This window comes from Siphateles boraxobius, unplaced genomic scaffold (genome assembly GCF_051911475.1).
Source record: "Siphateles boraxobius isolate OS27281-9 unplaced genomic scaffold, OSU_SipBor_1 48, whole genome shotgun sequence".
NCBI lineage: Eukaryota > Metazoa > Chordata > Actinopteri > Cypriniformes > Leuciscidae > Siphateles > Siphateles boraxobius.
The window spans coordinates 8612325-8636424 of record NW_027509119.1 but is presented as its reverse complement, the minus strand read 5'-3'; the positions used below and the strand labels follow the sequence as shown (position 1 = coordinate 8636424).

The following is a 24100-nucleotide window of genomic DNA, read 5'->3' as shown; positions in this document are numbered from 1 at the left end:
TAAATATATATTGTTTAAATTACTACTGTTTTATAACTAAAGTTGTTTTGGAAATAAATTTAAAATGCTTAAAACCCCTAATTTGATGAGATTATACTTGGTTTTAATAAATAGAACATTAATAATATTGTTAATGTACAAATACAAAATAGAATTGCATTTAGTTTCTTTTTTAATGTAATGCAGCTAATGTTTATTTAACCATGAAATGTGACAACATTAGTGTAGGCTAACTGGGACATGAATTTACATTTTATATATAAAAAATAAAAAACTTTGCCTCCTCATTTCAGAACACCACTGCACGCCACTTCAGCCTGAAGTGTTGAATATTTCTCACAAAGTTGAACAAGAGATTTTCTTCCTCGGGGAGTTTTTTTTTAATACGTAGGCTACTTGAAACGCATTTGTATGTGGTCGGTTAAACATGCGTACAAGAACAGTTCCGATGACGCCGAAAAGAGGGCCGGACTCCAGATGTTGTGGATTTACACCCACCAAAGCCAGCCTCCGATATCTCACTGAACAAACTGGACTTCTCTCAGACTAGAGGACCGCTTCAGGAGGATGGGCACGGGGGAGTTCGTGTGCGTGACGCTGCGCGGCGGCGCGCCGTGGGGATTCAGACTCCTCCAGAGCGCGCAAGACCCTCAACATCCTCTCCAGGTGCTTAAGGTGAGACTATAGGTTACTATTGTGATGATGAGGACTCAGTTTTTAGTACGTGTCAGGTCTGCCAGGACCTGATGACGCTGATTAATATCCATAGTTTTCTTTTTCTTTTATTGTAGGTTTCTAGCTGTTTCTCGTATTTATCTCATTGGAGGATTTATATGCTATAATAAAGCACACAAATGCCCGTTCACAAGGCCCTGGTGGTCTTAGCTTTAGTAGGCTTTTGTGCACTTTTAGCTGGATAGACATGGGATGCCAATTGCTAAACACCAGCGTGGACAGACTGAGATATTAGCTAAAACCAATTTACTGTCTGGCTTAAGCAGCTCTTTTCATCAGGGTGAACGTTTTCAGAAGTTGATGATAGGCAGCATGAAAGTTTTGCAAGGCAGCATGAAAGTTTTGGTGATAAAGTCTTGGATAAAGGTGAGTTTAATGTACATTTGAGAATATGTGTAAGATAATCCTGAGAGTTGTCTATACTGTATGGCCATGGATGAAGGTTTTATATAAATATAGTTTATCTCTTATTTAGGAAATCACACAAAACAATGTCTGTCTTTGATGGATATGGGCAATGTTGTAAACAGATTCTTGCATAATGACAACATATCTTAGTGGCCACCCGCTGAGTTCAAATTCAGCAGTTGTTTTGATAAATGTTCACTGCCAAAGTTGTTTTTCTTTAGCTGAATTTTACTGGGAGATTAGTGCTGTGCAGTCTCTGCCTGTCCCAGACTTCAGCAAGGGTCCTTATATGGTCACAGCAAAGCTAACAATGTTTGTTGGCCAAGTACAGAATATCTGTCATCACTCCTGTAGATATCAAGAATCTAAACTGTTTGTATTGAGAGGCTGGAATCATCTGTTGATCTTTTTTACTATAGAGGAAACATTGATTTAGTGACATTGAGCATTAGTAAAACTTATTTTCTTGTATCAGCAGGTTTTGTGAGTGTCAAATTAGAATATATGAATATTCTGCATGTTAAATGCTCAACACAGTCTCTGTCCCTGCATGTGGAGACAAAGACATACTGTGTGTTTATACTCAAAATGCTTTGCTTACTTAACAGCTTAACCAGTTTAAAAGATCTTCAAAGACATGAAATAGTATTTAAACAGTATGTTTAAAGGGATAGTTCACCAACAATTTACTCTCCCTCATGTTGTTCCAAACCTGTATGAGTTTCTTTCCTCTGCTGAAAAAAAAAGAAGATATTTTAAAGAATGTTGGTATTGGTAACCAGACAGTTGATGGTCCCCATTGACTTCCATAGTACGAAAAAAATATATTATATATTATATATTATTAACTGTACAGTCCAAATCCGTAAGACTTTCGTTCATCCTGGAACACAAATTAAGATATTTTTGAGTTCTGTCCCTCCATTGACAGCCACGCAACTACCAATTTGACGCTTCAAAAAGTTCATAAAGAGATTGTAAAACTAATCCATTCGAATTGAGCGGTTAAGTCCACATTTTTTTATTCACATAAAAACATTGATCAGAGACCATAAACAGAAGCTCAACCGAACCTCTTGCTGAAGCTCAACTGATGTGTGTGATTTGATGAATGTTTACATGTGAATAAAAGCCTAAATTAAATCTGTTCATCATATGAAGCGATCGAGTCTCTTGTCACATTGATACAAAGGTGATGACAAAATGTTCCTTTTTCGGGGAACTATCCTCAGCACACTTGGAACACCGCTTGCCCATATCGGATTAGAGAACCGGAACTTACTCTTGTATAAAATACAAATAGATGTTTTCATTCCACATGTTGCTTATTGAAATCCAACTCTGTGTCCAGCAATGTAACTGATAATACATACCTAAAGAAATACTCTGGTAAATGTAGCTTCCGAATAGGTAGCCTACAAGAACTGACAGATAATTGACAATAACAGTCTAGACTTGAGTCTGAGGACACCTAGTGGTCATTTTGGATGATCAGTGTTCCTGGGCAGTGGAAAAATAGTTAAACAATAATTTCTTTCTCAGCTGAAAAGCTCATTTATGTGTAACCCCATAAAGTGTTTTTCACAAAATATAGTCATATTTACAATTCAGTAAAACTGTAATAGCCATTAGTATGGCCCCTTACAGGCTGTTTTTAGTACAGCCTCCCACACTTAAGCTTTGACAAACTCCTAATTAGCAAACTTTGACTATATACAAGTTAAACCCTCATAAAAGTATAACTGGCAAAGAAAGCTTCTGTTTTTTGTGTCATTATAATTTTAAAACCTTTAAAATAAATCACTACTGGAGAAATGCAGTGTACCCACGGAGCCTTGACTCATAAATCCGAGTGAAACTATTGTCTGTCTATTTTAATTTATATATTTTAGGACTGCATAATTAAACAATAAGCATACATGCTGCTAAAATAACTTCTAAACTTATTTGGGATGAGTAAACATGTTGATGAAGAATGTGTTTGTGAAAATGTTAGTTTCTCCAAATTTAAATAAAATGGTCCTTGTTTTAATAATCATGCTCATCTATCACATTTCTTCCCCCTCTCTATAAATATTAATCACGCATTCCAGTATAGCTGTCATTATCGAGTAAAAAAAAAAAAACATCCATTTCATTGTTGACAAGAAGAAGACATCCCAGAATGTTCTCAGAACTTTTGCTAACGATCTGGCAAGGTTCTTTCGAAGTTATATGAATAAACATTCGATCAAGTTATCTGGTCTTTAATAATATTCTAAAAAAAAAAAGAACTTTATTATTCATGGATTTTTTTTTTCAGAAGCATTTTTTCATCCATTCATCTTTTAAATGTTTCAGATTTTTCAGAGAGCATTAAAAAATTAAATTGAAGGTAAATCTCTCACAAGTCTATATTAAAATACACATATCCAGAAGCTGACACCTGATATCTTTTGTTATTCAAAATGATTTTTTTAAAAGCATCTGATAACAAGGATTTTTCTATGAGGTTGCTGAGATAATATGTTAGAGAAAATATATTTTCTCTTACATGATGAGACATACGTGAGCTCGCCCTTTTAGCCGAGCAGTTTAATATTTGCCTGCGCTGTCATGAGAGAGATTGAGCTGAACGTTCACAGATACGTGCTTCCATCTTTGTGGACTGACCCCATGCTCCTCTGAGTCATCGGGAAGACATAACTTTTACTTGACTCAACTAAGAGCAAACTCGTCGGCAAAGAAACATGCCTAGAAATGTATATAACATAAAGCTGATAAATACTCTTCATGATGGACGGCTGTTCAGTGTGATGCATAACGGTATCAAATATGTTATGCTCTTTGTATGTGACTACTTATGTAAATAAAGTTTTACTTTAAAGTTCACATTAAAAAATTATGGTTTAATGACCTTTTGATGTTCTTTAAAGAAGTAGCCTACACTAATTTTGATGTGTTTGACTACTAAAAAAAGCACATGTAAATGAATTTCAACTTAATTACAAATGAGTAATTGCAAATGCTGTATATTAAATTTTCAATAGAAATTACATTAAAGTACATTTTAGTTTATAAATGCTTGGCAGTACGCGTCACCCTTATTTCAAAGACAACAGAACTAATTATGAAATTGCATATAAAGATGTACTAAAGTTCTATTTAAGCGGGTCAAAAAGCTCTCTGAACTTCAGCTAATTGCATTTAATATAAATGTATATAACACATTTTATTTTAACTGCAATTAACATCCCATTAAGTGTCTAAAAAAAATATTCAGTTCGCCCTTAAGTAGTCTTTTAAAATATATTATTTTGACATTATTACAAAAGTGCACCTTGTAAAAGTTTACTTAAGTGACCTTTTGCTAAATTAGCTTTATATTATCTGCGAGTACAATTTTATTAAGTATACTTTCAAGATTTCAAGTATACTACAAGTGCGCATTCAATACAACAAAGCACAAGTAGGGTATTTATGCATTTGTGTGTGTTATGTATGTTTATATCACAAATAATAGACATCTGCAGTAATTTATCATTTGCATGCTTCATAAATTATATATGCTTGCCTGTACCACACTCTGTTACAATGGTAAAAATCTTTAGTTTGCTTTTTTATTTTGTCTTGCAGTTCCACATCATGGATCTTTTGACATATGTTAGGGGCTACAAAGGGCCCTCATTAAAAGTACAGATTGATACAGTGACAGTCTCTTTTAAACGTGCACCTACATAAATATTTTCATAACAAAGCGTTGGAAGACTTTCAGAACTCTGTAATAAAGAGTAATGCTTAAAACCTTCAGTCATATAGCTAACAACATTACAGCTGGATTCACTCCTGTGTGCTGCTGTAAACTGCTACCTAACTTACCCATGCAACACACGCTTATGAAGTCCAGATAATGTGGATTTAACAGTCTGTGGACCACCGTGGTTCATTTTACCTGAAGTATCTATTGGAAACACTAAAAGATAATTGCTGTAAGCTGTGGGAGACAGAAGCTGAGAGGCATGAGAACTTCAGCATGCTGTGTTTACTGTGCGGGGGGAAAAAACTACAGTAATTGTGCTTTTGACTCTCTCTTCCAAAATGTTCTGCCAAATAATGTTTGATTACAATGTCCGTGTAACAAATGCACTATGACACAAGCAGCCTTGCTTTCTAACAAATGAAAATAAGAATGCTTGTGGGTTGAAGCCGCAGTTTTTTAAGACTTACTTTTTCAAAGATTTTCTGCTTTACACACTCACCTGTGATGAACTAACATTCTTATATGATGAATAACATTTGGTGTCATTTTCCTCTAGTGTGTACTGCAACTGTGTCTTATGGAAAAAAATACAAAAGTTCATTGCGACTTTTTATCTCACAATTCTGACTTTTTCTCTCAGAGTTGCGAGTTATAAAATCCAATCGGAGAAACAAAAAAGTCAGCTCACAATTCTGACATTTACTCACAATTGCAAGTAAAACACAATTCTCACAATTCTGACTTTTTAACTCGCAATTGAGAGTCTGTATCTTCCAATTCTGAGGAAAAAACTTTGCAATTACCTCTTTTATTTTTGTATTCAGTGTTGGAAACAAGCTTCCATAGTATGAGCACCATGTTTGCAATGTTGTTAAAAATTGTGTTAATAGGTTTTTGTTTATGGGGGGAGGGGGGTCACGTGTGCTTAATTGTATTTGATGCACCTATGTGGTTTACTTTAAATTTTAAACGTATATTTTTTTTAAAAAAGCTCTACTTGCTGATAATATTAAGGGAAAAAAGGCCACTTAAAGACAGTTCATTTTCATGACTGTTTCTTAGCACACAGTACATTTAGCAAAAAGTGCCTTTGTAATAGTGTCAAATTAAAAGATTTACTTTATGGTTTTTATGTTTTGTCATACTTTAAGATACACCTATTTTGATGCGTTGCCTGACAAAGCATACATAACATAAAGTAATGTTATATTTAAAGCAGTTAGCTTGAACATTAGTTTGTTTTTTGACCCACTTAAGTACATCTTCATATGTAATTTCATTTTTACTTCTATTGTCTTTGAAATATGGTTCAAGTACAGCTGCATGTATTGACAAGGATTTATGGTAAACTATATGCTTCAATGTTATTTTTTTATTTAATCTTGTGTCATGTATTTAAATATAACATATAACATGTGTAATGTTTAAATTAAAATGCAGCGTTTAAACGCCTAGTAACTTAAAATGTAATATTGAATAACACACTACAACTAAAAGTATCATCAATTACTATAGGCTACATGTGCTTTAGTATGTTCGTCAATGCATCAAAATAAGTGTACGTCTTTAAAGCAAATGTCACAAGTAGGCTACAATTGCTAGATGGTTCTTTCCCTTCCTTTTTGGGATGAGAAGTGCTGTATTCTTGTCCATTTGAGCAGTGATTATAAAGTCTCGAAAAGCCCTTATACGGTGACCAGAGCCGTCTCCCCGACAGCTTCATAACAATCCCACAGCTCCATGATTTTATTCAATTAAAGAACATTCACCTTTAAACTGGCTGTGAATCATGCCAATGGCTTTAAAAGGCTTCAGGATTGTTTGTGAGCAAAATATTATGATTAAGTAGCCATATTTTTACATAGTAAATATGAGTGTGTGATGTTTTCAATATTTACACCATAATGTGTTGTAAAGCTACAGAGAGCCAGCTGTGTGTTAATGAAAAATGTTCTACTCTGTGGGATTGTTGTGCAGTTTGGACATATATTTATAGGCATACAATTTAGTCTAAATATTCAAGAGAAGACAAACCACTTAAGACAGAACCTTTCAGCAGAATTAGGTTACTCACAATTATCGTGGCAGGTTTGTGAGTCTCAGATATGTTAATGTCACAACAACTACCGTTTTCATCTAAGAAGAAGAATATTTGAAACGAGTTGTCTTTTATTTACTGCACACTGCCCTCTAGTGTTGATTAATATCCAATAGGCCTATACTGTCTTCTAAAGACACGTAGGCCTAGCAAATAAGCATTTTCGAAAACATGTTGTTTTTTTAAACTGATTTTTTTCAAATATTTTTTTTTTAATAAGGTAATCAAAATGTATTATGGCATTAGTTTCATCTGTTTACTGATGCCCAGGATCCAAGTGTGCAGCTTACTTATCATTAAAGCTCCAGTAAGTAGCTTTTGTAAACAAATATTTGTTAAAACTGTCATTATGTCCTGAAAGTAGAATATGAGACAGATAATCTGTGAAAAAAATCAAGCTCCTCTGGCTCCTCCCAGTGGTCCTACTGCCATTTGCAGAAATTCACCGCTCCCGGTCAGAAACAACCAATCAGAGCCAGGAGGAATGTCTTAGCAGTGTCAATCATGCTCGTGTACGCGCTGATCACCCCTCTCTTGCACAGCGCGAGCGCGTACCGTCGTTCGTGACTCTCCTGTTCGAACTCGTTCATCCAAATGAACAAATCTTTTTTCGAGTCATTTCGTTCATTAAACGAACGAAATGACTTGAAAAAAGATTAGTTCATTTGGATGAACGAGTTTGAACAGGAGAGTCACGAACGTGCATCACAGAACAGAGCAAGGCGAGCATTTGTGCTTATAAAACGTAAAGTTTTTTATTTATTTTTGAAATGACCGATCGTTTCGCTAGATAAGACTCTTATTCATCGTCTGGTATCGTTTAAAGCCCTTTGAAGCTGCGCTGAACCTGTCATTTGGTCCTTGAAACGTTTGTGTCCCATTGAAGTCCATTATATGCAGATAAAGCCTGGAATGTTTTCATCAAAAACCTTAATTTCTTTTCGACTGAAGAAAGAAAGACATGGACATCTTGGATGACATGGGGGTGAGTAAATTATCAGCAAAAGTTTTTTTTTAAAGTGAACTAATCCTTTAACGTTATCTTAGTAGCTATTTATAACTTATAGAAAGAGTGCAACCTTATAAAGTTGCATGTATTGCAAAATACATAATGATTTGAGGACCAAGTTTGTAGACAAAGTATGGGCAGGCCATAGTCAATGTAAAGCATATTGTTGATGTTCCGTCCCTATTAGTGAATGTTCCATAACTGTTTATAATCCGCCGTCATCGGTGGTCCTGCTTACTAGCCTGCGCGTTCACGGCAGGCTCCGCTGTGGGGGAGGAGCTTTGGAGGGAGGGCTGTAGCGCAGCAGAGAGCAAGGGGGTTGGACCTGTAAGTTGTGCTGCTTCAAATTTTCAGGCTACGTCAACATTTTCTCAAAACTCCCTACTGCAGCTTTAATTTTTTATTAAATATCTCAAGCACATAAATTAATAATAATAACAATAATGTGCATGGATAAGTCATTATTATATTATTATTTGTCATAATAAATACTACAATATTCCATAAAAAATACGAATTGTCCATTTTGATTTCATGGTGACTTAAAATATAGCTAACTCAAGCATTCTTATCAAATCAAACAAATTTCTGTTGTACAAACCTGAAATGAAATGCAAATGTGTTTATTTATTTATTTTGGCCTGAGCAGCTGTGTGCGCGTGCTTGGTGAGTTACGATATTACTGAGGTTTAAAATAACTAATCTCATAGTTCCTGATTGAAATTGCTCAGTATAAATGATGCCCTCAGGAGGCATGACATGACATCTGTTGTTTCAGGATCTTAGGTGATTTATCTTAGTAGTTTATTTTAGGTGAAGGTTTTTTGTCACTGGCAGATATGGTCATAAATAGATTTGTTTTCATAATGCTGCAATTATTCTTGAGAATGACTTATAATCCAAATGTTTGAATTAACAAGGTCATTTTAGGACTCAATTATTCTGTTACTTTTTTTTTACTCAGGTCATCGATAAGATAAGATAAGATTTCATCTGTAGTTCAGTATAGAGAATTTCAGTTGCCAGCTTCTTTCTTGTGTCATTGCATAAACGTTTTAATAATACCATGTGCTAAATCAAGCAATCTTAGACGAACAATTACTCTGCTTTATGACTTGACCTTATAGTTGAGAGTTGATTTGTGATGCACTTAAATTTACAGATGGCTAATATTAAATCTTATGTTGAAGTGTCTCTGCTTCTGTATGCAAGGCTTATGGGTCATAGACCTGCTCTGGCTTGTCGCACTGTTTAGTCAGTTGAATTGCAGCTGTTGTGATGCGTAAACTAGAGGCTCTTGGTCTAAATTAAGACACACTGTCTATGAACCAAGGATGGAGTTATAGTTCTTTATTTTATCCAATAAGTACAGTATTGTGCACACTGGTTTACAAATACACACTCACACACATAGGGTTTTCATGTTTTATGGGGACTTTCCATAGACATAATGATTTTTATTTTGTACAAACTGTATATTCTGTCCCTTAATCCTAAAAACTAACCATCACAGAAAACTTTTTCGATTTATATAAACAAAAATGTATAAGCTCTTTTCCTCATGGGGACTAAAATAATGTCCACACAAGGACAAGAATTTCAGATATTGCCATAACGTAAGTTTCACCTGAACCACACACACACACACACACACACACACACACACACACACACACACACACACACACACACACACACACACACACACACACAAATAAATCCATTTCATCTCGGCACATCTCGGCACAGGAACTGTTTCTTCCCACAGGCCATTTCCTTCCTGAACAGTTAACACTCCTCCCAAGGCATATGCCTTTAAGTACAATACTCCCATTGTTTAGTGCAATACCCTACAACTCAGGTGATACTTATATGTAGATTTATTTAAATATAATATTCAAAACACTGTAAATATGTTCATAATCTGTAAATCTGAAAATTTCTATTCTGACTAAACCCAACTGTGATACTTTTATTCTCATATATTTGTATTTTTATTTTTTATTCTTATAATTTGTAGTATTATGTTCCTTGTTGCAGTTTTGCATATGTCCACTGGCGGCCTCAGTACCAAAACAAATTCCTTGTGTGTGCAAGCACACTTGGCAATAAAGCTCTTTCTGATTCTAATTCTGATTCACCAGTATTAGTGTTTCAGTGTAAATAAGTGTTTTTGTCTTTTTAAATCTGTATATTTTTTTCTGAAAACAATTTTTTAATTTATTATGAAATGTATTTCCTCTTCTTAATTATATACGTACATTAAGCTACTACTCAAGTAATTATTGTTGTACTCAAATAACATTCTAAAAGCACTTTGGTGTGCATTGCAATGTCTTCATAACCTTAGGTTTATGTTACATTATATAGTTTTAATTGCTAAAGCTGCCCTTTAATAAATATGTGATCATTTCTTTCTTCTAGATAGAGGATGGTAGTCCCGCTGCCCTAGCTGGATTGTGTGAGAATGATGAACTGGTGTCAGTGAATGGAAAACCTTGCTCTAACCTCAGTCTCTCAGATGCTATTGATCTCATTGAAGCCTCTGCTGACTGTCTACAGCTGCTTGTCAAAAGGTATTTTATTACGCTGGCAAATGTTCCTTGATGCACTATGGTTGATTCTTTACTTGTTTCAATGTATTGCATCTTTTATTTGTGCGGTAAGAAATTTTTAGTCTAGAAAAAAGGATTTAGGCCTAGCTTTGTTCTACTAGACTGATTGTGATGCATTAAATTGTATAGTTATTCGCATTTTATACAGTAGTATAGTTAAAAAGTCTTGTTTATGACTGTCTCGACCCTCTGAAATAACAGACGTACTAAATCACCCACGGTGTACTGCAAAATAACTTACCTGGATTAATTTAGATTAATAAAACACTAACACATGATTCACAGAAAAATTAATGATTCACTCTTGCTTCTCTCAATTTTAACTAAAAGTTAAGATAATGTTCTTAGTTCGAATAAATGATTTGCTTTATAAAGAAGTAGATGGATTAACTGCAAATAACATGATTTTACGACTTCTCCTACCTGCAGATGCTGTAGTCAACCTGAAGAGAGCCTTGAAGTGGTTAGTACCACTTTTCGGATCCCTTCTCCATCCAGGCTCCATCCAGACCCTCAGAAACTATACATCTCTGAGTCCCAGGATGAAGCGTATTATGGGGAAACAGACAGCGATGGAGAATTTCCCGTGGGGACTCGATACGTCCGGACGCAAGTTCAAATACCTGCTTCTAGGAATAAATGTAGAGGCACCTATGCCCAGGGTGGTGGAGACACCTGTTTGGATGTAACCCCAGGATCTGTGGTCGAATTGCAGCTCTCGCTCTCCAAGACCACCCTGGAAGAGCCAGATTGTGCTGCATTAGGCAGTGCTTGTGGATTTGTGGGAGACATCCATCATAGAAAGACGGATGAGAGCGTCAACCATACCACCACCGCATTTTCTCCAGATAGCCCTCTATATATACCCCGACAAGACCGGCAACCCCTTGGTCAGTGGGGTGTGTTGGTTAGCAAACCCACTGCTTTGCCAAGACAGGTGGAGGTGACAGTGCAGCAGTTATCTAAAAGCAGTTCTGGAAAGGAGGGGGTAGAGGCCAGTGAACGGTTGGATTCTGGTGGGGAAGAAGGAGGGCACATTGAAGAAGCTCCCACCTCCTCTTCTGTGTCCTTTGGACTTCCCTCAGAGGAGTGGGACTCTGAATCGGAGAGGGAGGTCAACAAGCCCAACAAGCACCGGGCAAGGCACGCCAGTAAGTAATATCTGATTTTTAGTATGTTGCTTGTTATAGCGTGATATGGTATCTGTTTGCAAGAATAGTAATAATTTCTTATTTTAAAAACTTAGGTTATAAATATTGCATCAGTGAACTGACGTAGTTAGCTGTGGATTGCTTGTACTTTTAATTTCTAAAGTTATGGTTTAAAAATGTTAAAATCAATTCATGTCCAGTTTGTATGTTTCTTTTGAACCCCTGTTTAGAATCACTTTTGTGTTATGATCTGTATTATGCATATTTTCAGTGATTTGTGAGCAAGAGTATGCATAAATGTTTTGTAATACTTTAATATCAATTAGTTTTATAGATAGATAGATAGATAGATAGATAGATAGATAGATAGATAGATAGATAGATAGATAGATAAATAGATAGATAGATAGATAGATAGATAGATAGATAGATAGATAGATGGATAGATAGATAGATAGATAGATAGATAGATAGATAGATAGATAGATAGATAGATAGATAGATAGATAGATAGATAGATAGATAGATAGATAGAACAAAAAATAACATGGCAATGATTCAATGTAGTGATGGGTGGGGGCTTGCAGGGTGACATGACTAGTAAAGTTAAGAATAAAACATGGGCATGCTAATTATGCGTGCAGAAGTGCCATTTGACAGACATCGACATGTGCAACTCTGGCCTGTCACCCGATCCTTTAAAATTGGCCATCTTAGCAGCACTGAAATGGAAGGAGCACTCATCTATGGTTATCTCCACCTTGAGATTTGGAAAGACTAGAATCAGAAATGTATCATGTTTTAGCCAAACCTATTTTGAATGGACTGACATAGTCTGGTGGGAATATGGGTCTTTGCGGAACTTGTACATATATTGACTATAACAGAGCAGGGTTTTTGTTTTTTAAAGCTTTTGGAGCTACATATGGGCTTGTATTATCATTCTGGCACTAGCAAGTCCACACACGGCCCCAGGGTTATTTTTACTCTCTGTCTTTTTTTTTCTTTGCTGCATCTGCTATTGGCTCAGCCTCACTAACGTGCTCTAGACACATTTACAGCTGTAAATGGCTTATGTTAATGTCTGGCTGTTATACATGGATCAGAGATTTAGTTAATTGGTGAGGTTGCTATCAAATCTCTGTTTGGAGAATGACTTATTGGGTCATTGGGAATAACGTGGGTCAGGGGATAAGTAAATTCCATTTAACACCTGTTAAATCTGGGATTCATCATTTGATTAGCGGATAAGCCACAACTCTCTTAAAATACATTTTGATACACATTGTCATGCATTGTTTTATTTTAAACAACAAAATCTCAATTGCATTTATTCCCATGTGTATTTTAACAAACAATTTCCTCTCATATGAAATGACTTGTTGGCTGCTCACATAACAGTGATATTTATATGCATCATATACATTCAGTGAATTAGGCCACCAGGACCAACCATGTGAAATATCCCTATTTTATGACCTCATCCTCCCCATACCCTTAACTCCTGCGTTTTTGTGTCGTTTTTAGGGCTCCGGCGCAGTGAGAGCCTTTCAGAGAAGCAGGTGAAAGAGGCCAAGTCCAAATGCAAGCGCATTGCTCTCCTGCTGTCTGCCCCTGCCCCCAACGCTAATAACAAGGGGGTGTTGATGTTTAAGAAGCATAGACAGAGGGCCAAGAAGTATACAATTGTAAGCTACGGTACTGGTGAGGACGAGCCAGATTATCAGGACGACGAAGACGACAAGGAGGAGCACGCTGTTGAGTTCACTGTTCTAGCCACAAGTGAAACAGAAATTGATGAGGATTTCTTTACCAATGCCTCAGTTCAGAAAAGCATTGTGAGCTTTGATTGGGATACCGGATTACTTGAGATAGAGCGCAAGCTTGACAACAAGCAGGATATGGAAGCACTACCTGAGACCAAGGGAAAAGGAGCTCTCATGTTTGCCCAGCGCAAACAGCGCATGGATGACATAGTAGCTGAACATGAAGAGATGAGACGTAAGGGGATCCCTGTTGAAGCAATGCAGGTGCCTGAGACACATCAAACATACCAAAACATGGAGGAACGCACTTATTTGAATGCACAAGAAACCCAAAATTACATGGATGTAAATCTACACCACAGCATATCAGCTCAAAAGCAGCAACAGCAACAACATCATCAGTACCAAGATCAGTATTATCAACAACAGCAGCTGCAGCAGCAGCAGCAGTATCAAGACTACCAGCAGCAGCTACAATACCTGCTACAGCAACAACAGTATCAACAACAGCAAGGCTACCAGCAACAAAAAATGTATCAAAACATCCAATCATCCAATCAGCAACAACACTTCCAACAGCAGCAAGTGCAACAGTATTCACATCATATGAATGGCACCTTCAGTCAGCAAGTGCAGAACGAAATGCAGGCTTCAGTCACAAACAGAAGTGCAAAACCATTTTCAATTCAAAATAGAGTGGCCGCTCCATTTTCCTCCCCCACAAGTGCAGATACTCAAGAGCAATCTGGATGTTTATTGGGACAAGGAGAACAGATTGCTTCCCGTGATGAGCGTATATCTGTGCCTGCTATCAAGACTGGCATCTTGCAAGATACCAGGAGGAATGCCAATAAACCTATGTTCACTTTCAAAGAGTCTCCAAAGGTTTCACCTAATCCTGCTCTCTTGAATCTCCTCAACAGGAATGACAAAAAGGCAGGTTTTGACTCTTGCCCAGAAGAAGATTATTTAAGCTTAGGAGCTGAAGCCTGCAACTTTCTTCAGTCTCCTAAGATGAAACACAAAATTCCACCACCAGTAGCTCCTAAGCCTCACATTAACCCCGCTTCTCACCCATGGTCAATTCAACAAGAAACTACTGACCAACCCATCCCACAGCAAACCGCAAACAGTGCCCCAGTACCTGCAGAAGCTCCAGTCACAGAGGTTGAGGCTGCTCCTGCCCCTGAAACAGGGGCCCCAACCATGTCTGAAATAGAACCTTCATTGGCCTCCGAATCCCAAATTATTCAACACTGTCCTAAACAGCTTGCTCCAGGTAATGCCTGGAAACAACCGGAATCTCAGATGGAGCCGAACCAGCAACCAGAAACCTGGAACGAGAAACAACCCCAGCTCCAAATTAATTCTACTCATCCTGTCACACTACCTGTTACGCAGCCAGATCCATCTGCCAGATCATGGGATCCAGCTCCAACTCAAGGTCATCAGCAGCTTCCAGTAAGTACTTGGGGTCCAAATGAGGTCCAGTTGCAAGTCCCATCTCAAACACAGCCACAATGGATAACAACGTCTCAGGGTTCTTCAGAAGTACAATTGCAAGTGACTTCTAAAACACAATCCCAGGCTTCTTGGGTAACACAGCCTCAAACTTCACCCCCACCTAAGCATCAACCACAGCCTTCTTGGGTACCAAGGCCAAATCAGTCAACACCACAAGCCCCATGGTCTCAGCCCTATGAACCTGCATTGCCACCAGTTAATGTTTGGCAAAAAGATCAAAATCAAGTTCAGGAACAGCCAACCTGTACCCAACAACAACAGTTCCAAGAATCTCAGCTAATGCCACATAGGGCATCACCACCTCAGCAACAGCCACAGCCTTCTTGGGCTCAACCTCAGAGGCAGTCACAGCCCCAACCACCTTGGGTCTCTCAGGCTAAACAGCAAGAGCCAACACAGCCATTTGCAAATGCCTGGACTCAACCACAGAGTTCAGTTCAAGCACAGCCTCCATGGGCTCAACAGACTCAACCACCACCTCAGCCCACAGCACCCGTGCAGCAACCCATGAATTCTTGGACACCAATGCCAGCCCAGTCCCAACCACATCCACAGTGGGGACAAGAACCTGCTTCTCAACAACATCCTCAACAAGTAATGAACTCTTGGACACCTGAACAGAATCAAATACAGCCTCCCTGGCCTCAGCCAATGGCACAAACGCATCCTCCATGGGCACCGAAACTTCAACAGCAGGCATCACCGCCACCTGTGAGCCAATGGGTACCACCACAACCTCAGTCTCAACCAGCTGTAAATGTTTGGGCACCCCAACACCAGCAAGGTTCAGTTGGAAACACAGCCCAAACTGCAAACCAGAAGTTGCCTCCCCAACAAATCAAGCCTTGGAGTTCATCTCAGACCACTCAGCCCACTCCTCCACGACGAATGAACTCATATACCACTGGGGCAAAGGTACCATCCCCTGTTCCAACAAGTAGTACTATGTCAACCTCTGGTTTTGGTTCAGCTTTCGAGATGCCAGCCTTGAGAGGGAAAGGAGCTGAACTTTTCGCCAAGAGGCAATCCAGAATGGAGAAGTACATTGTGGATTCTACCACAGTGCAGTCAAATAAGGCAAGACCATCTTCACCTTCTCCTTCTTTGCCAACTTCCTTTAAATATTCACCAAATTGCCGGGCTCCACCGCCTTTGGCATATAATCCAATTCATTCACCCTCATATCCACCAGGTGCTATCAAGCAGCCTCCCCCCTCTAGCTCTTCAACAACAAACAAGAACAAAAGCAAAGAGAAGGGAAAACCTGCCCCGAAACCTCTTCATGTTCTTGATGTCATGAAACATCAGCCCTATCAGCTGAAATCCTCCCTTTTCACCTATGGCCCAGCAGCAGAGAAACTTGCTGCAGAAAAGGAGGCTGCTGAAAAGCTAGCTGCGCAAAAAGCTGCTGAAGCCCAGGCCCAAATTCAAGCCCAAGCACTAGGTGCTCCAAATCAAAACCAGCAAATGACATTTAACCAAGGTCCTCCCCCTTATGGTTTTATGCCACAGCAGGCCCAGCAACCCTTTGGAATGGCTGATCAGTCACCTATGCATGATGGCCTTTACCACCAAGTCCCTCCTGATACTTACCAGCCTGTTCAAAATGCTTATCCACAACATCCTCATCAAGTCCCATTTCAACAAGAATACAACCCCCAACAAACTTACCAACAACCTCCTTTAAATCCTTACCAACAAGCACCAAGTCCTCCCTACCAACAGCCCTCCCCACCCTCCTATCAGGCAGGTCCTAATCCAGTATATCAAGCCGGACCTGCTTTGGCCTACCAACCAGCCCCTAGTTCTTATGTTGTGCCATCTTTCCTAGTAGCAGCCAGGGCTGACTCCGCCTCAGGAGGCAGTATTACTGGTGCTCCAAAGCCCAAATTTACAGCCAAGAAGAGTGCGGCTCAAGTATGGAAGCCAAGCACTGCTGAAAAATAGATATAGGGATTTTTCCTCAGTGTTTTTACCTAAAGAACTAAGGTAAAAACAAGAACTAAGCTAAGATTCAAATACTTTTTTAGAACATATCCAACTTCCAAACCAAAATATTGTTTGTTACAAATTACGTTTAAGATATGCCAAATAAGTAACAAAGAAGAGGGCATAGACATTTCAAAATGACATCAAATGATGTTAGAATAATGCTTACTTGCTTACTAATAATGTCTTGCTACAGGTAAAAATCTCTTGTACTTAGCTAGCTCAAAAACAACTAATTGAATGTGTTAGACAATTTTGTTCAAAGGGAATCAGTGTTGAGTGTGAGTTTGAGAAGAGAAGAGAAACATGGATGCTTAATGTTGGAGAAATTATGGCATGTGAAAAAAGAGATAGACATAAGGGTCTGTTGTGAGGGCTACTGAGTAACTGATTTGCAATACAACGTAAGGATGTAACACAGCAAGCAATTTTACATTTAAAAGACGTCTAATAGCCGTCCAAACACAGCCCTGACGTCTGGGCTAAAACAAGGCAACATTTGGGCTGTCAGTAAAAATTTAATAGACATCTAACCATAGCAAAAACGACATGTAACCAAATTCAAGGTTATTTTGGCTAGAAGTTACTCATAACCGGCCTATATCGGTCTAGTTAACCTAGACGGTGAAATGACGGCTATTACTTGCTGGCAATCCTTTAAAAACCTATTATTATATAATCATATTTAAAATGCATAAAAGGATTTGCAGTATCAACTTTCACAAAATCATATGTGTATATGATAATATTTTACAATACCTCAGTAGACAGACAGAAATAAATATATGAACAGTTCAATGATATTTGGAATATGCAAGTAAACAATGTATTAACTTCTGGCTAACAGTGCAAGGAGATACTGTATAACTGAGAGATACTGAGAGATGATGTATTATGGTGGAGGTTCAATCATCTCTCACCTTCTGAGAAAAAACATGGTTATATTTCTAAATTGTAATTAATGTTTTAGACTTTCTTCATAAAAGAAGAAATGAATATACTCAGTTTGTGAGTTTTTTCAAGTAGGTTGAATAATGTCACTGTTTCAGTGTTTAACAGCTGGTACATAGTTGGAGAGCTATTAATTTTTACTTTTTATGAAGATAAGTAGACTATGTGTAGATTCTTGTTTATTTTTTGAGGGAGGAATTTATGTTAAGCTTTTTTGTTTGCTTCAATATTTTTTTTTTCATCAGTTCAACTAGAACGTCAAATAAAACAGATATAAGAAGTGGACAAGTTCTAAAACTATTTATTTTAAGTTTGACTGCTGTCTTCTGTTCTTTTTGCTGTCTTCTGTTCATTTTTTGTGAGATTTTTCTTCATAGTACACTATTTGTAAAATGTAAATCACTGTGCCATTAAAATCACTATTTCAGTTTTGTTTGTTTGTTTGTTTTTGCATGCACCATCTTTCCGAATCATTTCGAAGCACCAATCACTTCCATCTTTCCATTATTTTTGCACCTCACTATGCTTTCATAATTCTTTTCAAAGTATCTTTCAGTAGTAGTCAGTTTAAATAAGGTAAGTAAACACTTAACTTCATTTTTAATCATTACAGATACTTTTTTTACTACAAGAAATAAAAGTCAGTAGATATTTTAATGGAATAATGTTCATAAAACATTTCTTAGGTTTAATCTCTCAATTCAGTTATACATTTTATTTATTATTCAATACCACCAGTTACTCTAGCTTATTTGTGAACGTGATAAATTTAGTTGCAATTGAACAGTCAATCCTTGCTCTCCCACAATGAAGGTAGATTACATTTAACATAAGATCCTTTCAGATATGTAATTTTATAAAACCATATATTTTTCTAGGTGTATATGAAATTATATGTTCTATTATTATTTACAATCTTTTTTTCAAAAGTTTTATTTGCAGTAAAGTGATACGTTTCTGCATGGGGAAAAAATCAATCCTTTGACAGCCTAAAATAAGTATGACCTAAAGGCAAGCCGTGAGTATTGTTCTAAATTTGAACCTGTGTTGCATCATACTTTCAGGAGCTAAGTAAGACATACTTCATAATTGGGGAAAAGTGGAAATGATATGAATGAATGCCCTGCAAGGCCTGCTCCAGGAGCTATATTTGGAGAAATGTGATCTCTGGTCCCATGACTTAAAAGCAGAGGAGGAGAGCACTTTGCCTTATGGCACCTGTCACTTTTATATCTCTTTAGACTTATTCATTTATGTTTTTTATACAAAGTCAGAGACTAAATGAAAATGTGTAATAGCAATACCAATATGTTTGTCAACATTAATCCAGTCATTACTGGCATTGAACATTCAACCACTGAAACTCTTATTTATTTACCATTTTAGAAATACTGGCTTTTTAAAACAACACATTCAATTCATTATACAAAATAAATACATTAATGATTTTACATTTGATTTTTACGGAGCCCTTAAAGGGACATGGCAATGGAAAAAAATATATTTCAATGCTTCTGCGTTCACTCGCAAAAGTTTTGCATTCCCCAAAGAAACGTCTCGGTTACGTATGTAACCTTGGTTCCCTGAGTCCTAAACCTACGTGAACCGGACGTCCCCTCCTGAACTGACTTAGACAGCGCTGTAAAAAGACTGAACACTGCGAGAGACAGAAGTGCCTGTATCGTGCGAGAATCAAAGTTCATGCCCAGAAAAATCGTTTGCTGAAGTGGTACAGTAGCAACACGCTCTTTTGAAGGTTTATGCGTAGTCCTAGGCTCCTCAAATGATTGAGCACCAAGCCTCAATGAACTAAAGTACTGCCAATTCCTGTGATTGAGCTAATATCAGCGAATCATCCAGGTTGACCTAGAGCTGCAACGAGGCCAAAGCCACGTCCATACACTTTGTGAGCGTTCGAGGAGCCAGAGCCAGTCCGAACGGAAGGACACACTATTGGTAAGCTTTGCCCGAGGAACTTCCTGTGTCTCTTGACGATCTGGATGTGGAATTATGCATCCTTTAAACAACAGTCACAAACTAATCTCTGGTTTGGATATGAGACCGAATTGACTTAAAGCTCAGCATCTTGAATTTGCTTACTCTGAGCGCAAGATTTAAGTGACGTAAGTCCAAAATCTAACGCAAACCACCACACTTTATGGGCACAACAAAATAATGGCTCTTGAAGGCTGACTCCCATCTGAGCAGGGGTTATTTCTTCTATAGCCCCTTTCTCTAAGAGTGAAAAAATCTCCTGACTCAAAGCTGAGACATCCCAAGGACGCACTCTTGTGGGAAGAATCCCACTGGAAGGAGGTGGGCCTTTCCGAAATTGGATGGTGTAACCGTGCCAAACGGTATGTAATACCCACTGCTAGATCTCAGGCAGGTTTTGTCACGCGGCCAAGTAATCCGCCAGGGGCCTTAACCGTTATATTTTTGGAAACTGCCAAACCACAGGTACCAATACATCTTCTGATTGTAGAGAGCCTCTGGCGTCTGCGAAAACAGAAAGGACATGTTAAGATACCACATTTGATCTTATCAATATAGACTGATCTCCTTGCATAGGACCCCGAGGCACATGAGTAATGGGAACCTCTAAAACAGGAAGCTGTCCAATCGCCCGATCGGGCTGTGCCACCACATCGATAGTGGAAGCTTTGAGCGCCGTCATAAACGGGCCATGCGCACATGACCCCAGGGCTTTTTTCCGAACTCCGAAGGCTGGGATGCACAGAGTGTATGAGGCATTGCTTGTCGAGAGGGCTCAGACTGTCCCACCAGACTCTCGTACATTTCATTTGTACATAGAGTCTGGCACCGCTCCATTGACAAGCTTTAACTTCCTTGTAGGCGGGTACTCTATTGAAGTCTAAAACTATTGGATCTGCCCAGAGTCACTGTGGATCTGCCATAACCAAAATCGCTAACGTTTGGTCGTGACGTATGCCTAGATTTCGCCTTAGCCAACTCATTCACCACTAATGGAGCGAGTTGGAAAATCAAACTTTTCCCGAACCCTGTGGGGAGGGCCACAACATCATGGCCACCAACAAAACTAAGCAAAGATTGTTCTTGCTCCGGCTTTAACTTCTTGATATTCGGCAGCGTTGCCACAACGGACCGAATGGCTTCGCTCGCATCTTTCTCCGCTGCCATTACTGAACTACAACTCAAAATAACGCACAACATCAACGTTATCGTTCTCAGCCACTCCCTCTGTTCGCTGATTGGCCCGGATAAAAAATTGGATAAAAAATTTATCAGAGAAAACCAAAGACTACAGCACAGCTCCAGACCTAGTACTGAAGGATAATGAAAATTGAACGGAAGTACGTAGGAGGGTGGAGCCAGGCTAAAGTTTCTCTGGGGAACGCAAAAAATGCAAAATCATTGACAAGTAATTTCCCCCCTATATCTGTAGTATGGAACCTCTACAGTACGGAGCTCCTAAAGGGACGTGGTGGTGGAAAAAAAATGGGATGGGAGGAAAAATATATATTTCAATACTAAAGGTTTTGTGAGCGAACAAAAAGTTTCTCAGGGGAACGCAAAACATTTGCAAAAGAGCGCAAAAGCATTTTTCCTCCCATCTATTTTTTTCCCACCACAATGTCCTTTTAGGGGCTCTGTAGATTTTAGCAACAGCATTTGTCATACTACAGACTCACTGAAGTTTATGTTATCATTAATAGAATCCCATGTCTTCATGACTAGCTCTCATAACCTAATGTCTTTTGTTGTTGTTTTTAAAGCAAATAAGCCTAGATAGATAGGGTTTTTTATGCTAATTTTATTCATCCTGCATGATTTTCAAGTGAATTGTAATAAGTAGCTCTGCATGTTCATACGATAACCAGACGGTGGCAGCACAGTCTTTCTGGTTAAGCTTATCTGTTCACTCCATGTGGAAACCTGGTGGAAAATTGTCTTTGTACATATCCACATACACTGTAAAAAAAGATTTTTCAAAGTTGTAAATAAAACAAAGATTATTGGAATGTGATATACAAGAAAATGCTATTTCAGTCCTTCTACTTCCAATTTTCACATTTAATTCAGTGTTACTTGCTGCTTCTTAATTAATTGTAAAATTTACTACTGAAAATTGCTTCACTACACCAACGTTTTTCCTGTGTAATATCAGTGACCCCCCATTTTTTTATCTGTCTTTACTATTGATATGAATCTGCAACCACGATTGTTTATTCACATGAAAAATGTTTTAAACTTATTTGTTTGCTCATTTCAGGGGCTAAGGAGCTCATCCTTATCACCACCTGTTAGACTTTCAGCAACAGGTCTCAATCCAAGGTCGGTTTCATTTTCTCCATCACCCAGACCTGCATCAAAACCCTCTTCTGTTCATCTAGACAGGGGTTACAAGCCGCCCAGCCCATGGGAAGCTGCCTCACGCCACCCATTGGGGCTCGTGGATGAAGCTTTTACATATCTGGACATTCAACAGTCTATTGCCTCCAACCTGCGCTATGCCGCTCAGACTAAGCTCTTGCCCGAGCCTCCGGCCGAGTGGAAGGCAAAGGTTGCATATGAACCTCCACCGAAAAACCAAAAAGACAGTTTGAGTCCATCACCTCTGACTTTTCTGTCCCCAACCAATAGCACAGCGTCGGCACCAGCTGGTCCCGTCCCGTATTGGTCACCCTTTAGACAGTGTCAACCCCAAAGGTCAATGACAGAAGCAAACCTTGGGGCTTCACAGGGTAATCCAAAGAAAATGGAGCCTCATCGACTGAGACTCTATAAAGCCAAAGATATCAATTCTTGGAGACGTTGAAAGGAGAGCCGGGAAACGCTTTTTATGTAGGTCGCGAAAGTCAAATCAAAATGGGGGGTTGTTGAAAGTGAGAAAAGATAAATTCTTAAGGCTTCTATTGAAAAAAAAGATACTTTAAGACAGAAAAGATGATGTTGCAGAATGAGGGTCTGTGAAAGTCAGAAGGCGGGAGTATAAAGTGGATAGAGTTTATGTAAGATAATTTTTTCTACGTTTGATAGACAGAGTGTTACAACTGGCTTTTAAAAACTCACACTTACAATACAATAATCTAATCTAATCTAATTTTGATCAGTGAATATGCATCCCTTGTGAAAAATAAGTACACTTTAGCATACTTAAAAAAAGGAAATAATATACTTAAAAATATATATACTGTACTTAAGTGGACCTAACTGCAAGTTGATTGCAATTTAATGAAAATGTGTTAGAGTTAAAATTTCTATTAAATTTAATTAGCTTAACTTTAGAATGTTTTTGACCACTTAAGTAGTCATGAAAGTCTTTTAAGGACACAAAAGGATGGTTCACTTAAAATGAAAATTTTGTCATTAATTACTCACCCTCGTGTAGTTCCAAACCCGTAAGACTTCCCGTTCTTCTTCGGAACACAAATTAAGATCTTTTTGATAAAATCTGAGAGTTTTCTGTCAGTCCATTGACAGCTACGCAACTGACTCTTTGACGCTTCAAAAAATTCATGAAGAGATTGTAAACTAATCCATATTAATTGAGCCGTTTAGTCAAGATTATATGAAGAGACTCAATAACTTTATATGATGAACAGATTGAATCAGATCTAGTCTCTTCAGAAAATTTGGACTAAACCGCTCAATTCATATGGTTTAGTTTTACGATCTCTTTATGAACTTTTTGAAGCATCAAAGTGGCAGTTGTGTGTAGCGGTCAATGGAGGGACAGAAAACTCTCAGATTTCATCAAAATCTAATTTGTGTTCCAAAGATGAACAAAAGTCTTGCGTGTTTGGAACGAAATGAGGGAGAGTAATCAATGACAGAATTTGTTTTTTTGGGTGAACTATACCTTAAGTGGCCTTTTATTTCATTAAAGGAGTAGTTCACTTTCAAATGAAAATTAGCCCATGATTTACTCAACCTCAAGTCATTCTAGGTGTAAGCTATATGAGTTTATACTTTCAGACGAATACAATCAGAGTTATATTAAAAAATATCCTGGCTTTTCCCAATTTTATAATGATAGTGGATTGCAACCATCAGTTTGAAGCTCAAAAACGTGGATCTATCCATCATAAACAAACTCCACACGCACACGGCTCCGGGGGGTTAATAAAGG

At 38.1% G+C, this 24100-nt stretch overlaps 2 protein-coding genes across 9 annotated transcripts in view; one reads left to right on the top strand and one right to left on the bottom strand.

Moving 5' to 3' along the window:
• sec24d (SEC24 homolog D, COPII coat complex component) overlaps positions 1 to 11593 on the bottom strand; it is a 42098-nt gene extending 30505 nt beyond the window's left edge. For 3 of the 7 annotated variants that reach the window (XM_077201900.1, XM_077201903.1, XM_077201898.1), the window contains exon 1: positions 11028 to 11439. The gene's annotated coding sequence lies outside the window, so the exon portion shown is untranslated. Of the gene's footprint in view, positions 1 to 11027 lie in introns of all 7 variants that reach the window. The other 4 variants (XM_077201901.1, XM_077201899.1, XM_077201897.1 and 1 more) reach the window with 3 other exon arrangements.
• synpo2a (synaptopodin 2a) lies at positions 521 to 18412 on the top strand. Of its 2 annotated transcripts, none has more exons than XM_077201895.1 (4): positions 521 to 675; positions 10414 to 10565; positions 11034 to 11755; positions 13283 to 18412. In XM_077201895.1, the coding sequence occupies exons 1-4, from the start codon at positions 568 to 570 to the stop codon at positions 16990 to 16992; spliced, it is 4692 nt and encodes a 1563-aa protein (XP_077058010.1). In that variant the 5' UTR covers positions 521 to 567; the 3' UTR covers positions 16993 to 18412. The 2 variants fall into 2 exon arrangements, with proteins under 2 accessions (XP_077058010.1, XP_077058011.1); XM_077201896.1 differs by having other exon boundaries at positions 553 to 666.
• The last annotated feature ends 5688 nt before the right edge of the window (positions 18413 to 24100 follow it).

Excerpts from the sequence above, each read along its gene's own strand:
- synpo2a (XM_077201895.1), top strand. The coding sequence starts at position 568 with ATGGGCACGGGGGAGTTCGTGTGCGTGACGCTGCGCGGCGGCGCGCCG. Across the intron at positions 676-10,413 it reads ATCCTCTCCAGGTGCTTAAG|ATAGAGGATGGTAGTCCCGC; the intron begins GTGAGACTATAG and ends TCTTTCTTCTAG. Across the intron at positions 10,566-11,033 it reads CTACAGCTGCTTGTCAAAAG|ATGCTGTAGTCAACCTGAAG; the intron begins GTATTTTATTAC and ends TCCTACCTGCAG.